This window comes from Narcine bancroftii, chromosome 2 (genome assembly GCF_036971445.1).
Source record: "Narcine bancroftii isolate sNarBan1 chromosome 2, sNarBan1.hap1, whole genome shotgun sequence".
NCBI classification, from domain to species: Eukaryota; Metazoa; Chordata; class Chondrichthyes; order Torpediniformes; family Narcinidae; genus Narcine; species Narcine bancroftii.
This window is the reverse complement of record NC_091470.1, coordinates 15,716,554-15,732,848: the sequence shown is the minus strand read 5'-3', so window position 1 is coordinate 15,732,848 and position 16,295 is coordinate 15,716,554. Positions and strand designations below refer to the sequence as shown.

At 44.5% G+C, this 16,295-nt stretch overlaps 2 protein-coding genes across 9 annotated transcripts in view; one reads left to right on the top strand and one right to left on the bottom strand.

Moving 5' to 3' along the window:
• Nucleotides 1-16,295, bottom strand: part of gtf2a1 (general transcription factor IIA, 1) — a 97,799-nt gene that overhangs the window by 4,884 nt on the left and 76,620 nt on the right. For 2 of the 7 annotated variants that reach the window (XM_069915978.1, XM_069915979.1), the window contains exon 10: nucleotides 14,735-14,838. The exons of 1 other annotated variant lie outside the window; for it this stretch is intronic. In XM_069915978.1, the coding sequence (XP_069772079.1) occupies nucleotides 14,735-14,838 (104 nt within the window). Of the gene's footprint in view, nucleotides 1-11,019; nucleotides 11,583-12,126; nucleotides 12,277-12,875; nucleotides 14,839-16,295 lie in introns of those variants that run through there. 4 more of the 7 variants (XM_069915982.1, XM_069915986.1, XM_069915983.1 and 1 more) reach the window with 3 other exon arrangements.
• Nucleotides 1-16,295, top strand: part of tshr (thyroid stimulating hormone receptor) — a 67,604-nt gene that overhangs the window by 49,293 nt on the left and 2,016 nt on the right. The window contains exons 10-11 of one of the 2 annotated variants that reach the window (XM_069915976.1): nucleotides 1,546-2,926; nucleotides 12,460-12,888. In XM_069915976.1, the coding sequence (XP_069772077.1) occupies nucleotides 1,546-2,917 (1,372 nt within the window). In that variant the 3' untranslated portion in view covers nucleotides 2,918-2,926; nucleotides 12,460-12,888. Of the gene's footprint in view, nucleotides 1-1,545; nucleotides 2,927-12,459; nucleotides 12,889-16,295 lie in introns of those variants that run through there. The other variant, XM_069915977.1, reaches the window with a different exon arrangement.

Sequence of the window (16,295 nt, the reverse complement as noted above, 5' to 3'; positions counted from 1 at the left end):
GATCTTCAGTCAACTCTCTCCCAATCATCACAACCACCTCTCTCTCTCCCCCAAAATTCCATCCCAGACCTCGCTCCTTCCCCTCGCTACCACTCTCAATCCTCCGTCCTGGTTCCTATTTCTTTCTAGTCACCATCTCCAGCCTCCTGGTGGAAGATGGCAGAGGATACACCAGCCCTGCATTTTCCCCTGGCTGTGTCTGACTCTGGATGAAGTTTAGCAGCTGAGTTCAACTGTCACAAAGGCCACGCCGACCTGGTGGCTTCCACGGTAAAGAAAAGAAAACCCAGTAAATCAGGAGGGGTGGCACGGTTGATTCACTGCCTCACCTCTCCAACCACCTAGGTTCAGACCTCTATGTGTGGAGCTTGCAGGTTCTCGTGTGCAGTTCCCCCAAGTGCTCCAGATCCCTCCCATGTCCTAATGACAATAAGGTGGGTAAATGACTTTCCATCCTGTGAGTGAGTGGCAGTGTAAATTCTGGTTCATGGCCCAAGTGGGCTACGTCTGTACTGGGCATCTCCGTGACTGTTCCTGTTGAAGCCTGCTTCCTGACCTTATCACAGGGAGGATGGAGTTTCCCTCCAATTGAGTTCTTTCAACATTATTATTGAAGGGTTTGAATTTCATGTAATATTGTTAAGACCACATTTGGAATATTGTGTTCAGTTCTAGTTGCTTCATTACAGGAAGGATTTGGAAGCTTTGGAGAGGGTGCAAATATTTACCAGGATGTTGCCTGGATTTTGAAGCACGGTTAGCAGAGCTAGGACTTTTTTCTTTGGCGGAAAGGAGGATGAGAGAGATTTTAATAGTGGTCTACAACTTTAAGAGAGGCACAGATAAGGTAGAAGCAGCGCCTTTTTTTCCCCAGGGCGGAAGTCGCAAACACCAGAGGACATATATATGAAGTGAAGGGAGGAAGATTTAGGGGAGACATCAGGGGTAAGTTTTTTTTTACACAGAGTTGTAGGTGCCTGGAATGCCTGGCCAGGGGTGGTGGTGAACGTTGAAACATTAGGAGCATTTAAGAGACTATTGGACAGGCACTTCTTTTTTTTCAAATTTTTGTAGGAATATACAAGTCAAAACAACATTGAGGGTCAAAGGAGCTGTACTTTTCTGTAGTGTTCTAAGTAAGTGACTTAATAGAGGTCTACAAGATTATGAGGGGCTTAGATAGGGTGGACAACCAGTACCTTTTTTCTAGGGCGACATTAGCAAATACCAGAAGACATCTGTACATGGTGAATGGAAGAACGTTTAGGAGAGCCATCGGGGGTAAAATATTTTACATAGAAAGTAGTGGATGCCTGGAATGCATTGTCAGCGGTAGAGGCTGGTACAATAGGAACATTTAAAAGCTTAGAAAGGCACATGGATATAAGAAAAATAGAGGGTTTTGGTTTGAGGTAGGGAAGGTTTAGATTGGTGAGTATATGGGTGGGGGTTATCTTGGTTGGCACATCACTATGGATAGAAGGGCTTTTACTGTGCTGGAATGTTCTATGTTCTTGGCCTAACAAGCATCATCCTGGTCCTCAGAATACCCTACAGGCTTCTGGAGTTAGTGATGTGCAACCATACCTTTGGTCGTGAGCTCAGGGAAAGAAGATCCCCAGCATTGCACAATGGGCCTTTTTATCAAGACTACACAGAGAGCCACACAGGCAGTCACAGACCTGAGCAAGTCTTGGAACACCGAGATTTCCATAGCAACTCCCACTATTATGTGTTCTTCGAAGAACAAGGAGACAGAGATGTTGGCTTTGGCCATGAGCTGAAGAACCCTCACGAAGATCAGGGGCAAGATCTCGACAGCTATTATGACTACATGGTGTGTGGAGGAGGCAGCGAGGAGATTGTGTGTCAGCCTGAGCCAGATGAATTTAACCCCTGCGAGGACATTATGGGTTACAGCTCTTTGCGGATTATTGTGTGGCTTGTTAATCTGTTAGCGATAACGGGGAACATTTTCGTCCTTCTGGTTTTGCTGACCAGCCGCCATAAGCTGACGGTGCCCAGGTTCCTGATGTTCCACCTGGCTTTTGCTGACTTCTGCATGGGTGTCTACCTGTTGGAGATTGCCTGGGTGGACCACTTCACCAAGAACCAGTATTACAACTACGCCATTGACTGGCAGACGGGAGCAGGGTGCAATTCCGCCGGGTTCTTCGGTGTCTTTGCCAGTGAGTTATCGGTCTACACGCTCTCCATGATCACGGTGGAGCGCTGGCACGCCATCCACTTCGCCCTACGCTTGGATCGCAAGATCCGGCTGCGCCAGGCTGCCACGGTCATGGCCGGGGGTTGGCTGCTCTGCTTCACTCTGGCCATTCTGCCCATCGTGGGGGTCAGCAGCTACGACAAGGTCAGCATCTGCCTGCCGATGGACACCAGCACACCGCTGGCTCAGAGCTACGTCGTCCTGGTTCTGCTGCTGAATATCTTGGCCTTCACAGTCATCTGTGCCTGTTATGTCAAGATTTACGTCACCGTCAGGAGCCCCCACAACAAAGCTGGCGGCAAGGACACCAGAATTGCCAAGACAATGGCGGTTTTAATCTTCACCAATTTCATTTGCATGGCCCCCATCTCCTTCTATGCACTGTCCGCCATCTGGAACAAGCCCCTGATCACCGTGACAGACTCTAAGATTCTGCTGGTGCTGTTCTACCCACTCAACTCCTGCGCCAACCCCTTCCTCTACGTCATCTTCACCAAGGCCTTTCGCCAGGACATCTTCATCCTCCTGAGCAAGGTGGGCCTCTGCCACCGCCGGGCTCAGCTCTACAATGGCCAGGCCATCTCTGGCAGAAGGAACTGCACCTCCTGTGGGGAAAGGGGAAGCTGCAACCTCTCCCACTGCCTCTGCTATCGCTGTGTGAACCGCAGGCAGACGACGGTGGCCATCTGAGGATGCTGGGTGAGTAATCTGTAATCATGGATGCCATCACTGGACTGACAGCTGACCTGCCACCAGTCATAGAACATGACATACAAATATGCTGGAGACATTCAGCAGGTTACACAGCATCCACAGGAAGTAAAGGGTAACCAATATTTTGGGCCTGGGACCTTCATCAAGGTATGAGCAAAAACAGACAGGGGCCTGAATAAAAAGGTGGGGGGGGGGAGGAGGAGAGGAACGAGGGTAGAGCAGGGGGGAGGACAGGAGAGGAGGGATAGCCGGGGGGGGGGGGGGAGGAGGAGGAGTGAGGATGGGGCAGGGGAGGATAGGAGGAGGGATGGCCAGGGGGGAGGAGGAGAGGAGTGAGGGTGAGGCAGGGTGAGGACAGGAGAGGGGTGGGGAGTAGGAAATAAGGAGGGGGCAGGGGGGAGGAGGAGAGGAGTGAGGGTGAGGCAGGGTGAGGACAGGAGAGGGGTGGGGAGTAGGAAATAAGGAGGGGACAGGGGGAGGAGGAGAGGAGTGAGGGTGAGGCAGGGTGAGGACAGGAGAGGGGTGGGGAGTAGGAAATAAGGAGGGGACAGGGGGGAGGAGGAGAGGAGTGAGGGTGAGGCAGGGTGAGGACAGGAGAGGGGTGGGGAGTAGGAAATAAGGAGGGGGCAGGGGGAGAACAGGTTAACAGGTAAGTCACAGATGGATGCAACTGTTGAAGAGAAAAAAAACTAAGGCGATAGGGGAGAGGGCTAAGGGTAGCTGATAGGGGTAGGAAAGGAAGAGAGCTAAAGAAAAGGATGAGGGGACAGGGAAAAGGAGAGACTCAGAGGATGGGGATGAGTTAATGAAAATTGGAGAAGCCCATGTTAAAGCTATCTGTTTGGAGAGCCCAAGGATTTGTCCTCTATTTTGCAGATGGTTTAACAGTGCATTGGTCTAGGGACGATATGTTGGTGTGGAAATGGGGTGTGGAATTGAAATGGTTGGCCACTGGTAGGTCCTTGCTGTTACAGCAGATAAGAGTGAAGGTGCTCAACAAAATGCTCTCACAGTGTACACCCAGTCTCCCCAATGTAGAGGAAATTTTGTGACCTGCTGAGTTTCTCCAGCACATTTATGCATGCGCTCGACTCTGGCATCTGCAAACATTCTTGTAGAATTATTTGTTTCATTGCCAAAGTGTTCAATTGTTCCAACTCAATATTAGAATGAAATGATCCATTAAGATGGGTCATTAATATCGTCCCAAGTGGAAAATGGGTTCTATGTTAAAAACACAAAGCTAGAGAAACTCAGCAGGTCAAACAGTGTACTTCATGTTGCAAAGATATAGATACATGACCAACGTTTCGGGCTTGAGGCCTTCAGAGGTATGAGCAAAATGTAGGCAGGTGCCCAAACAAAATGGGTCTGTTTTCTTGGGTTTGATGAACCTCAGCCCCATTTCAAACATCCCACACCACAACCACTGGCTTTATTGAGCTGAGAATGAGACCACTCAGCCCATTGTGCACATCCTGTTCCCACCAAGAGCAGTTATATATTGGAGCACAGTACTCATAGCTTAGAAAACAAAGAAGGAAGAGCAAAAACCTATCTGCCGGAGGAACCCAGCAGGTCAAGCAGCATCCATGGGGGTAAAAGAATGATTGAAGTTTCGGGCCAGAACCTTTCATCAAAATTCACAAAGAAATAGTAACTTAGCAATCTCTGGAGAGATCCTTTCATATATTCCATCGTGTCCCAACTCCCTCATTCCATTAGGTGTTCTCAGTTACTTCCCCAAGACTCATCATTTTGGACCCCATGCTTGACTGGTGCGATGGAGAGTGGTTCCCTTCCTGGATGCTGTTAATGAATCTTGCACCATCTCCTGTGATGAGGTGAGATTGAAGAGGCTCCTACTGAAGGCAAGAGTATGCATGGCCTCATTGGGCAGGTTATTGAGTACAAAAGTAAGAAGGTCATGTTGCAGTGATATACCATTTGGTTAGGCCGCACTTGGAATAAGGTGTATCATTCTGGTCGCCCTGTTACAGGAAAGATGTGGAGGCTTTGGAAAGAGTTCAGGTTTACCAGAATGTTGCCTGGTTTAGAGGATATGAGGAGAGATTGGACTGACTTTGGTTGTTGTTATCTCTGGAGTGTAGGACTAGAGGACGTGTTTCAGGTGAGGGAGATGAATTAAATTTAGTCATACAGCAACACCCAACCCCAACCAACCAATTTTCCCCTGCAACCGTGTCTGCCTGTCCCGCATCGGACTTGTCAGCCACAATCGAGCCTGCAGCTGACGTGGACTTTTACCCCCTCCATAAATCTTCGTCCGCGAAGCCAAGCCAAACAACAGCACGGTAATATGCCATTTCAGCCAACGAGTCTGTCGCCCAATTTACACCCAATTAACATACACCCCTGGTGCATTTCGAACAATGAGAGGAAATCAGAGCCCCTGGGGAAAATTCACACAGGCACAGTGAGAACCTATAAACTCCTTACAGACCAGTGCAGAATTCAATCCCTGGTCCTTATTGCTGACACTGGACCATGCACTGTGGGTGATGGGCTGTCAGTCACAGTGGTGGAAGCAGATACAACAGTAGTGTTTAGGAGGCTTCTAGAAGGGATATCTATCAGGTGCAAGCAGCGGTGTTTTAGTTTATTTAACCATTATGATCATTTAATTTATACTATTGTTGCTGGTGTATCTTATGTACCTGCAGCAAGTCAGAATTTGGGTGCATCTGTACATTGTACTTATGTATATGACAATAAGTTTTCATATCACATCTGCCTGAAGATCATAACACATGGGAGCAGAAATAGGCTATTCAGCCCATCAAGTCTGCTCTGCCATTTGATCACGAGCCTTCTCCCCACAACTTTTGATGCCCTGGCTAATCAAGAAGCCATCAATCTCTGCCTTAAATATACCCAATGATTTGGCCTCTATAACTGCCACATTTTAGAGTTTGTTCAAGTTAACATTGATTGCAAGTATTGGGAAAGCAGACACCAACGTTCCAACTGACCAGGCCAAACAAAAAGCTTGCAGCAGTGTGCAGGTTTTGTTTCTTTGTATTGGCAGACTAGTTCAATGTGGGATTACACTGTTCAGAATGTTGCTGGTGTATGTAGGGGAGTTACCGAGAGCATTCCTCTGGGTCAGAATTCCTCATCGTTGCTAACCTGTGGGTCCCAAAGATTGTTGGGATGGTTGCTTACTGCAACCTTTCAATGGGTTAGTGAATAACAAGTGTCCATCAGGGAGGTTTAGAAATTCATGGTGCTGCAAAGAGGAGGTAGATGCTGGGATTGAGTGCAATACACAACGGTGCTGGAGAAACTCAGCAGGTCACACAGGCAGTAAAGAGTAACCAGTGTTTCAGGCCTGGGCCCTTCAAACATCACCCTTTACTTTACTTCCCATGTCCTGCTGAGTTTCTCCAGCACTTTTGTGCACTATTTCAGCTGCAAAAGTCATTCAAATATCTCTTTTCCATAAATGAGAGGAGAAAGAATGTGTCCATTTGATGCATGGAAAAGATCTTTCAGATTTGTGTAATCAGCACTTGGACCAACCAACCACCCAAGGGAATTTAGGATCTTATGTAAACATTTTGAATGTTGAAAGACGTGGGCAGAGGAGATCTTGAAAGGTTGTTTCCTGTGTTTGGTGAGACTAGGACAAGAGGGTACAACTTTAGGATTGAAAGGTGTCAACCTGGCCCTGGCCCCCTCTACCCCCATATACAACATAGAATCCCTCTCATCCTCACCTACCATCCCACCACCCTCCATATCCAACACATCATCCATCAGAATTTCTGGCACTTACTGCAGGATCCCACCACCAGACATATTTTTCTCTCTCCTCCCCTCTCAGCTTTCCGGAGAGACCGCACCCTCCCCTGTGCCCGCAGTAGGTGCAACCCTTGCGTTCACACCTTCTCCCTCATCACGGTCCAGGGCCCCAAACAGGCCTTTCACATGAAGCAACACTTCACTTGTACATCCAGAGGACTGACTTACTGCATTCAGTGCATTCTTTATGTGGCATTCTCTATATAGAGTGTCCAAGCGCAGATTGGGAGATCGCTTCGCTCAGCACCGCCTCTCCATTTGCAACCACAGCGACCTCCCAGTGGCCAACCATTTCAATTCTGGGTCACTCTCCCACGCTAATGTCTGTCCATGGCCTTAGGTACTGTTTCCCCCCCCCCCCCCCCCACAAACAGAATGGAGGAACAACACCCTCCAGCCAGATGGCAGAAGCACGATTTTACTGCTTTCCATTAAATCTGCTTACCTTTTCTTTCCCCTCCCCCACTTTACTGTCTTTCCAGTTCTTTCATACACCCAGCTCAGCTATCCCCCTCCCCCTCATTGCTGCTATCCCCTCCCTCCTTTTTCCACCTATTATCTCCTGCCTTTGCCATCCCCCTCCCCCAGCATTCTCTCAGACTTTGATGAAGGGCTCAAGCGTTTGTTACATAAAGGTTATTCTTTGGGCTGTTGAGCTTCTCCAGCATTTTGTGTTTTTACTTCAACCACAGAGTCTACAGAATTTTGTGATTTACTTCAGTTCACAAAGATGATTCCTGTAGTGAAAAGGGTTATCAAATTGTACTCATTGGAATTTAGGAGAATGGGGGGTGGGGGGTGGGAATCAAATTGAAACATTTGAATGTTGGAAGATGTAGACAGAGTAGATGTAGAAAGGTTGTTTCTCATGGTGGGAAAATCTAGGACAAGAAGGCACAATTTCATGTTTGAAGGGCGTCCGCTTAGAAGAGATGTGGAGGAATTTCTTTAGTCAGAGGGTGATGAATCTGTGGAATTTGTTGCTACAGGCAGTTGTGTTGGACAGGTCTTTCAATGTATTCAAGACACAGCTTGATATTTTCTTGATTGGGGGAAAGTGTAGCCTACTCCTGGTACTTTTCCTCAAGTTCTCAAAGATGATTTGCAGGAGCCTCGGCCAATGCTTTTAGATAGAATGGCTTTAAATGTTGCTCCACCATTGCAACGACACTGCCCATAATTGATTTGAAATTCAACTCAAAAAGCCACCAAAGTATCTAGATGTGAACTTGAATCATCAAGGCATAGAAGAGTCCCGACCAGGTACGAGGGATCAGTGTCCAACAGGTGGCAAGGTCTGTCTCTATGCTGTACGACTCTATAGCAGTCCCTAGACAGTGTTGAGGGAAGCCTGTGTGATGTACCCAGCGTGAAAGCCTTCTCCATCATCCATCTCAGGTTGGTCTGGGAACCTGGTTACCCAGCTACATTCTGGAAAGCCAGTGGCATTTTCAAAATGCTGAACATAGTAATCCACAAGATCTCTGGTTCCATGACTGGATCCACCATCTCCATTATTGATACTCTGCATGGATGAAATCGAACAACTTGCTCCATGCATTTTCATAGCACCTTTCAATCCTATACCTCCTCACCAGCAACTGTGATGTAGCCAGCCTGGATGCTCTCAATAGAGCTCCTATAGAAGGGTGACATAATGGTGGCCGGTACCCTTGCCCGCTTCAGTCTTCTCAGCAAGTTCAGTCACTGTTACACCTTCCTGACAAGTGAGATGTGTGGCCATGATAGGTCAACAATTTTAAGTAGAACTCCAAGGAACTTGGTGTTCTACACTACAGAGTTGTTGATGTGTGGTGAAGGGTAGTCATTCCTGGTCTTCCTGAAGTCCACAATCATCTCCTTCATTTTGTTCACTTTGGGACTCAGGTAGTTACTCTCACACCATATCATGAGATTTTCCACCCCTTCTCTGCAGTGTGACTCCTCGTTGTTGTCGATGAGGCCGACTATTGTCATATTATCTGCAAACTTGATGCTGCTGGGAGTTAGATCTGGCGATGTAGCAATGGGTCAGTCGTGTGAACAGGAGAGGGCTGAGTACACTGCTCTGAAGTGCACCAGAGCTCAACATGGCAGTGTTTCACATTCTGCTGCTGCTGACCTGGACAGATTGTAGTCTTCCGTTACCAAGTCCAGAATCCAGTTAATAGAGAGGGGTGCTGAGTCACAGCGAGGACAGATTCTCCACCAGCCTCTGGGAAATGATCGTATTAAAACACCAGGCTGAAGTCAATGAAGTTGTCCAATTAAAGCAAAGAGGAGGAAGAACTTCCATCATCAGAGGGTCGTGGATCTGTGGAACTCACTGCCGCACAAAGAGGTAGAGGCCAGATCACTAGGCGTATTTAAACAGGAAATGGACAGGTATCTCATTAGTAAGGGTATCAAGGGATATGGGGAAAAGGCTGGAAATTGGAACTCGGGGTGAGTTTAGTTTAGTGCATAGTCATGGAACAGACCCGATGGGCCTAGTGGCCTGCTTCTATTCTTTTATCTTCTGAACGATAGCCTGGTGTATGAGGCGTCATTCTGCAGGTGGGACAAGGCAGAGTGAAGCGACAAGGTGATAGTATCATCCGTGGAATGGTTTCTTCTATATTGGCAAATCAAAATGGATCCAGCGACTCTGGGAGTTGTGCTTTGATGCACCAGACGTTTGAAGCTTTTCTTTTTTTTTTGCTCATTTGGGCAGTAGTCATTGAATGGCAATGGTCTGGTTACAGGTCAGTTGGACTAGGCAGAAAAATATTCAGTACAGACCAGAAGAGCCTATTTCTGCGCTATAGAATGCTGTATGATTAAAGGGAGCCAGTCAGGTAGATTGTGTCTCATGAATCTGAAAGGTTTTTTTGGAGGTGATAAGGATTGACGAGGCCAGAGCACTGGGTGTTGTACATATGGAGTTTAGCAAGGCCTATGACAAGATCCTGCATTGCAGGTGAGTCTGGAAGGTCATATCACGTTGGATCCAAAGTGAGCTGGACCATTGGATTCAACGCTGGCTTAGAGGAAGGAGACAAAGGGTAGTAATGGAGGGATTTTTCTCTGATGGACCACAGGGGTCTGTCTGCACTGGATCCACTGTTGTTATCTACATTAACAATTTGGATGTAACTTAGTCTTCATGATTATTACATTTGCAAATAACACCAAAATGGATGGTTTAGTGGACAGTGAGGAAAAGCATCCAACTTTACAACAGTGGGAAGGAGGGCCAAGGAGTGGCAAGTGAAATTTAACTGACAACTGTGAGGTGTTACTCTTTGGTCAGTCAAATCATGGCAGAAATTATACAATGAATGAAGGGCCCTGGACAGTAGAACAGAGACACCAAGGGGTACTGATGCACAGTTCCTTGAAAGTGGCAACTCAGGTGGACAAGGTGGTATAGAAGGCATTTGATATACTGACCTTCATTGGGCAGGGTATTGAGTGCAAAAGACAGGACCCCATGATTCAGCTGTACAAGGCATTAGTGAGATCACACTCTAAGAGTACTGTGTGCATTTCTGGTCGCCCATCGATAGGAAGGTCATCAATAATTGGAAGGGGTGCAGAGATTCACCAGGACATTGGCAGGACTGAAGAGTTTGAGTTATAAATAGGGGCTGGATAGGCTGGGTCTTTAATCTCTGGATTGAAGGGGTGATCTTATTGATTTATAAAATCTTGAGGGGGTTGGACAAATTTAATGTTCACAGGCTTTTCCCCAGAATAGATGATACTAGAACTAAAGGGCACTGTTTTAAAGAAAGAGGGGAAATATTTAAGCAGGACATGAGATGACATTTTCACTCATAGAGGGTTGTCTATATCTGGAGTAAGCTACCCAGAGGAAACTGGTGCAAGAACAACAATAACATTTAAAAGATTTGCACTGAGTGGGAAGGTCTTACAAGGATATGGACCAAATGGGACAACCCTAGAATGCCGACTTGGTGGCATGGACAAGTTGGGCCGAAGGCCCTGTTCGAAATTGTATGACTCGATGTGCTATGTACATCAATGGCTAACCAAAAATGCCATCAATGTATGGGAAATTGACTTACTTTAACTTAGTCAGCCCTGGGACACCTTTTCACCAAGAACATTGGTGTCAGATTGCTGTTCATCAACTACAGCTCCTAGCAAACTTGTCCCCTCAGCACCCCCTTCTCTACAGTATATGCTTGACTCCTGGCCAACAGATCAACATTTGCTCCACAATCACACTCAACACTGGCACCCTGCAATTATGATGCAATAATTAAGTTTATTATTATATACGTTGTACAATGTACATATTCATTGAATTCCAGACTCAGTAGATCAAGTCCCATATAAACGTCTTCTACACCCACGACTGTGCAGCTGAATTCCTGTCCAACTCCATCTTTGTTCACTGACCACACAGAACTGGGTTGAAAATCAAATACCAACGAGATGGAATACATGTAGGACATTGACAGCCTAGTGGCATGGTGCCAAGATAACAACCTCGCTCTTAAAGTAAGAGAAAGGAACTGATCATTGATTTCTGGAAGGCATGTAGACCCCATTTCCCTGTCCACATCAATGGTGCTGAAGTAGAGATAGTAAATAGGTTTCAAGTTCTTGGAAGTAAACTTTTCCAGTGCACCTACTCTCAAATGACTGAGCTAATAGAAGGTACCAGTTCCCAATATTTGCTAGCATAGCAAGTGGCTGGGGTGTGTCAAGTTGCTGTGTGAGGGAGCGATGGTCCTCCACACATGGAGAGATTGTTGGTACTCACTTCGTGGCCTCGCGTCTGAAGAATAGACACAAGCTAAATTACCTGCATCCATGGGAGAAAACAACAAACAAGAGATCAGTCTTTGATGGGTGCCAGGTGACAACACACAAAGCATATGGTGGGCAATGGCTTGAATGGTCAAACATGACTTTCTACATGAATATTTTGTTTCAACATGCATCCCCAAAATAAATACATTCACCATCAAGCACAACTCTCACTGTGCACATTTACCTGCCATCTCGAGCAATACTTATCCTGCAAATATGACGAACTTAAAGCCAGTCAAGTACAGAAGGATGGGGAAATTTGCAGCCAGGTTTATTTGCATGCAACTATTGCACCCAAACTAATAAGAGGAAAGACCTATCTGGTGACACCAAGGGTTCCTTATGAATCAGTTCATGGAATAAAACCGCTTCCAAGAGGCTCTTCGGACTGCATGAGATTGGGAAGTTATAAATAATGGTGGAGGAGTGAAAAATGGTCCCTGGTTGCCTCATGGTTTGGTAAATCACATTATTTAAGAACTAAATCTAGCCTTTGACCAGATGCAAGTTCTGCTACTTCCCAGCTTCTATCCACATCAGCCATCTTCACAATTTATTTACTCAAATGTTCATACTGATCATGACTTATTTCTGAGAACTGATTTTTTAAAAATACATTGACAGAAAGGATTTTTGATTCATTCATCTTGTACTGTTGTGAAGCAGGAATTCAGCAAGTTAAAAGCCTGGAATATAAAAACCAGAAGGGTCAAACAAGCCTCTTTCATTCTTTAAAATTGCGCATCATCTGAACCAACCATGCTCAATGGGGGTCATACACCCCTCCCCATCCCATTGAAGGTGGTGGGGGGGGGGGGGGGGGGGCGGCACGGACTTAAATCATGATTTTGTTTTGTTTTTTTATGTAGTTGGTGGGAGAGGAGTATGGAAGAAACCAACTGGACTGCTTCACAGGCAAGGGGGCCCATAGACTTTGAGCAGAGTCCTGAGAGGGACAGAGCCAATGGCTGATCTAAATCATATTCACATTGTACATTCCTTCACTTTCCTTCTCGTATCTCAAACTTACTTGTACAAATGCTCTTTTCAGGTAATTTGGTCAAAACACATTGGCCCTTGAAATGTAAAAGAATTATCTGACTTCCTCGTTGACTTCTCAAGGGAATGGTTAGAAGTCAACTTCCTTCATTTTGAAAAATCAATTACAATCATTTCAGTCCTGCGATCGACCAGGAATTAGTTCTTGGTTGGCAGTAAGTAGGTTGGATTATTGGAGATGAAAAGAATTTGGCCAACTTGGTTCAATGAATGTTGAAATACTCTGTTTCAAAGCATTACAAATAGTGAAATTTTAATTTTTGTACAATGTATTGTCCAATTTGAGAGATTCACAATATATTTGAAATAAAAAATATAAATTATAACAAAGTATTCATTCTCACTCAGTTTAAACTGTTGAAGCTGGGATTAATTATATACTGTACATATATACATCTACCTCCCCTCACCACCCAAACATTAATCCGATTTAAAACCTCCATTGATCAGGGCAAGCTACAAATACATTCTATATATTCAGCTTATTCCCCTAGAGAAATTACACAAAATCTAGTAAATTAAAGGAATAAACACAAACTTTAAGGGCATTTTTAATTTTTTTTTGCAAAGGCAAAATACTTTAAGTAACTTAAAATAGATCTTAGAACAAGAAAATACTAGTTCTCTAATTGTCTTCCAAGCAGGGCCTTAAACAAAGATGACTTTATTTCATTAAGAACCTTGATTTAAATGGTACAAGATGAATTATACAAACATAATAAATAGATTTCCCTCTTACACTTATGTACAACACCAGTTGACTAAGAAGCTGTGGGGTATAGAAGAGATCAGCTAATTAAAATTGTTCGTTCCCCCTCAACTTGCCGTGCGTACAGGCTTTTGTTTTTTTTTAGTTGAAAAAAGCAAAACTTGTAAATGGCTGGTTCTCTTAGAAAGCAAATTATTTGTTTTGTTTTAAAAGGCGCTGATCTTCTTTGCAAGTTCCACCACTCCATGTGCAAACTTTGCTACTTCCTTCCCTCAAACTCAAGAATCATTTCAGTAATCACATAATACTGTCATTTGAAAACACAGCTGAAAGGTGATGCTGCTCTCGTCATTTTAAAAGGTAAATTCCCTCACGCTTCTAATAAATTCCAAAGTCTTTCACAAGATTAGAAAACCATTATATAAAACAGATGGGGGATGGGGTGAGGAAGGGAATAAAACAAATAAAAATTAAAAGGAATGACGATTTCTATTCAAACCTAAAGTGGCAGTCCAAAATAAAAAGACTCAATTAAAATTAGGCTGCACGCTGATCTACAGTATAGTTTCATGTGCCACATGGAGGAAAATAAACTATGAAACATGCCTGCAAAAGGAACACTTGATAACAGCACTATATAAGAGCACAATTTGGTGTATTCAGCCTCAGGGATCAAGCTGACTTTCAAATTATTATAGGTATGTTGCAAAAACAAAAGGTTATAAGAGTCCGTCTCAACTACATTGCATACCGTAATAAAATCACAGCATAAAAGAGGTCAACAGAATACGTCTAGGTTATCAAACTTAACAATTCAAAGTCACCTACCAACTTGGTTTTACTTTTTGAAATATATCAGGCATTGCTACTTGTTAATGATACATTGGTCCTGGCTCTGGAGTAATCACTATATGAGTGAAGGGATTTGAATTTACAAGGTCTTCCCCCCCCCCCCCACCCCCCCAGCTATAAATTTATAAAAGAACTTTTTTTGTATTTTTATGTATTTCCATTTCTATGCAGTTCAAATGACAGCACAAAGCACAGTGACCAGGTCCTGTAAATGCTTTTTCCTTGGAAGAGTCTTGGAGCTTGTAAACTCATTAAGCTCTGCAGATGTACTTATCGATTAGCAAGCAGTGACTCTATTATGGTATGACTAGATAGTTAAGCACACTTTTTTTTGTCTCTTTGTAAAATATTAGCCATTTCAGTGGCAAGGCTTTCCCCACATAATGTAGTGTTGTACAACTCAGTAGCTTGGGTTCCAGTAGTTCTGTATTCTTTTCACTTGCAGGCTTCATACTCCAATTAAGTGCACATCAGTCCAGTCCAATAAGCCTGTCCTTTTTCCTCAAGAAGATGTTAATTCTTACCATTCTGCATCCCCGATCGCTTTGGAAAAAACATAATCTCTCCCATTAAGGTTCATGATTCCATCCTTCAGGTGAAATTTCCACTTATTCTTACTCCGGTGGATCTGAAGATACAGGAGGATTAGAGTCAGAGGTTGACAGAAAGGAATGAGGCCCTTCATCCTAATTTGTCTACCTAAGCGAGTCCTGATTGCCTGTGTGCACCCACACCCCTATGAACCTTTCGTTCAAAGTACCGTTGTGCTGACGGGTCTTGCATTTTTAAACTGTCACCCCAAAACCAGGGGTCATCTTCTAGGCCAGTATAAAATCCAAACTTAACTGCAAAGTCTCAGCACTCCGCCCAGTCTGACTGCCATTGATTCTGTACAAGCTTTAAACGGCCTGCTAAAGGAGCCAAAGGTGATTTATTTTAAAATATGATCATAAAATTAAAACCTTTATTGGGTAATTTGCTTTAAAAATATTGTGACAGCATCACTCCACTGATCAGTGGGATGGTTGGTGAAGGACTGTTGGGGCAGTAAGACTTGAGGCAGTCTTTTACAGCAAATGTAGCTCTAAACCTACATTTTATATGGAAATTCAGGGTCATCTTAAATGCTGGCATATACGGTAACTGTCTAAATGTCTTTTGAATGTTACAGGTGTTCCTGCCTCTACCACTTTCTCTGGCAACTCATTCCATATACCCACCAGAGTGAAAAAGGAAGCCCTAGTTGCTTTTCATTCTTTTTCCTCTCACACTTTCAATTTATGCCTTCTGGTTTTGAATTCCCCTATATCGTACAAAAAGATGACAAATTTTTATCTTATCCAGCCCCTCATAATGTTCTATGCCTTTATATTTACCCCCCCCCCCCCCCACTTAGCCTCCTTAACTTGAGGGAGAAAAATCCCAGCCTATCCAGTCTCTCCTAACTAAAGCACATCAGTCCCAGCAACATCCTGGTGAATATTTTCTGCATTATTTCCAGCTAGATATTTGTAAGGTAAAGAGGGCCACAATGTAAAATAGACTGGTTTGTTCTCCCAACTACCTCTAATTTCAACGGAGCTTACTTGCATTGGTTGTGAGGGGTAACAGCTCCCTTCCTGGTCACATCACCCAGTGAAAAAGACAAGAACAACCCTGCTGAGGGAACACCATCTCCAAGATCTCTTTTAATCCCAACTGGGAGAAGGTAAGATCCTGCTGAACAAATATTCTAGAATTTTCTTTCCAAGATCACAGTGAAAGGACCACACTTCCCTCAAAGGGCAATCACAAGAACTAGCTGTCTAAGGAGAAAGCTTACTACAATAAATCCACTTTATGAATATCACCCAAGTGTAAATGGGGAAGGAAATCCCGTCCTCATCATTACCCCTTCTTTCTTTCCAAAAGTGCTCCAAAATAGGTACATAAAATGCTGCAAGCATCCAACAAATCAGGCAGCTTCTGCGGAAGAAGAAATAAATTTAATGGCTCAGGTCAATGAGCCTAATCGCTTCATCTGATGCTGGGTCAGTAACCCCTCCCTGTCGCTCAGCTCTTCTGCACGCTTTTTTTTAAGCTGTG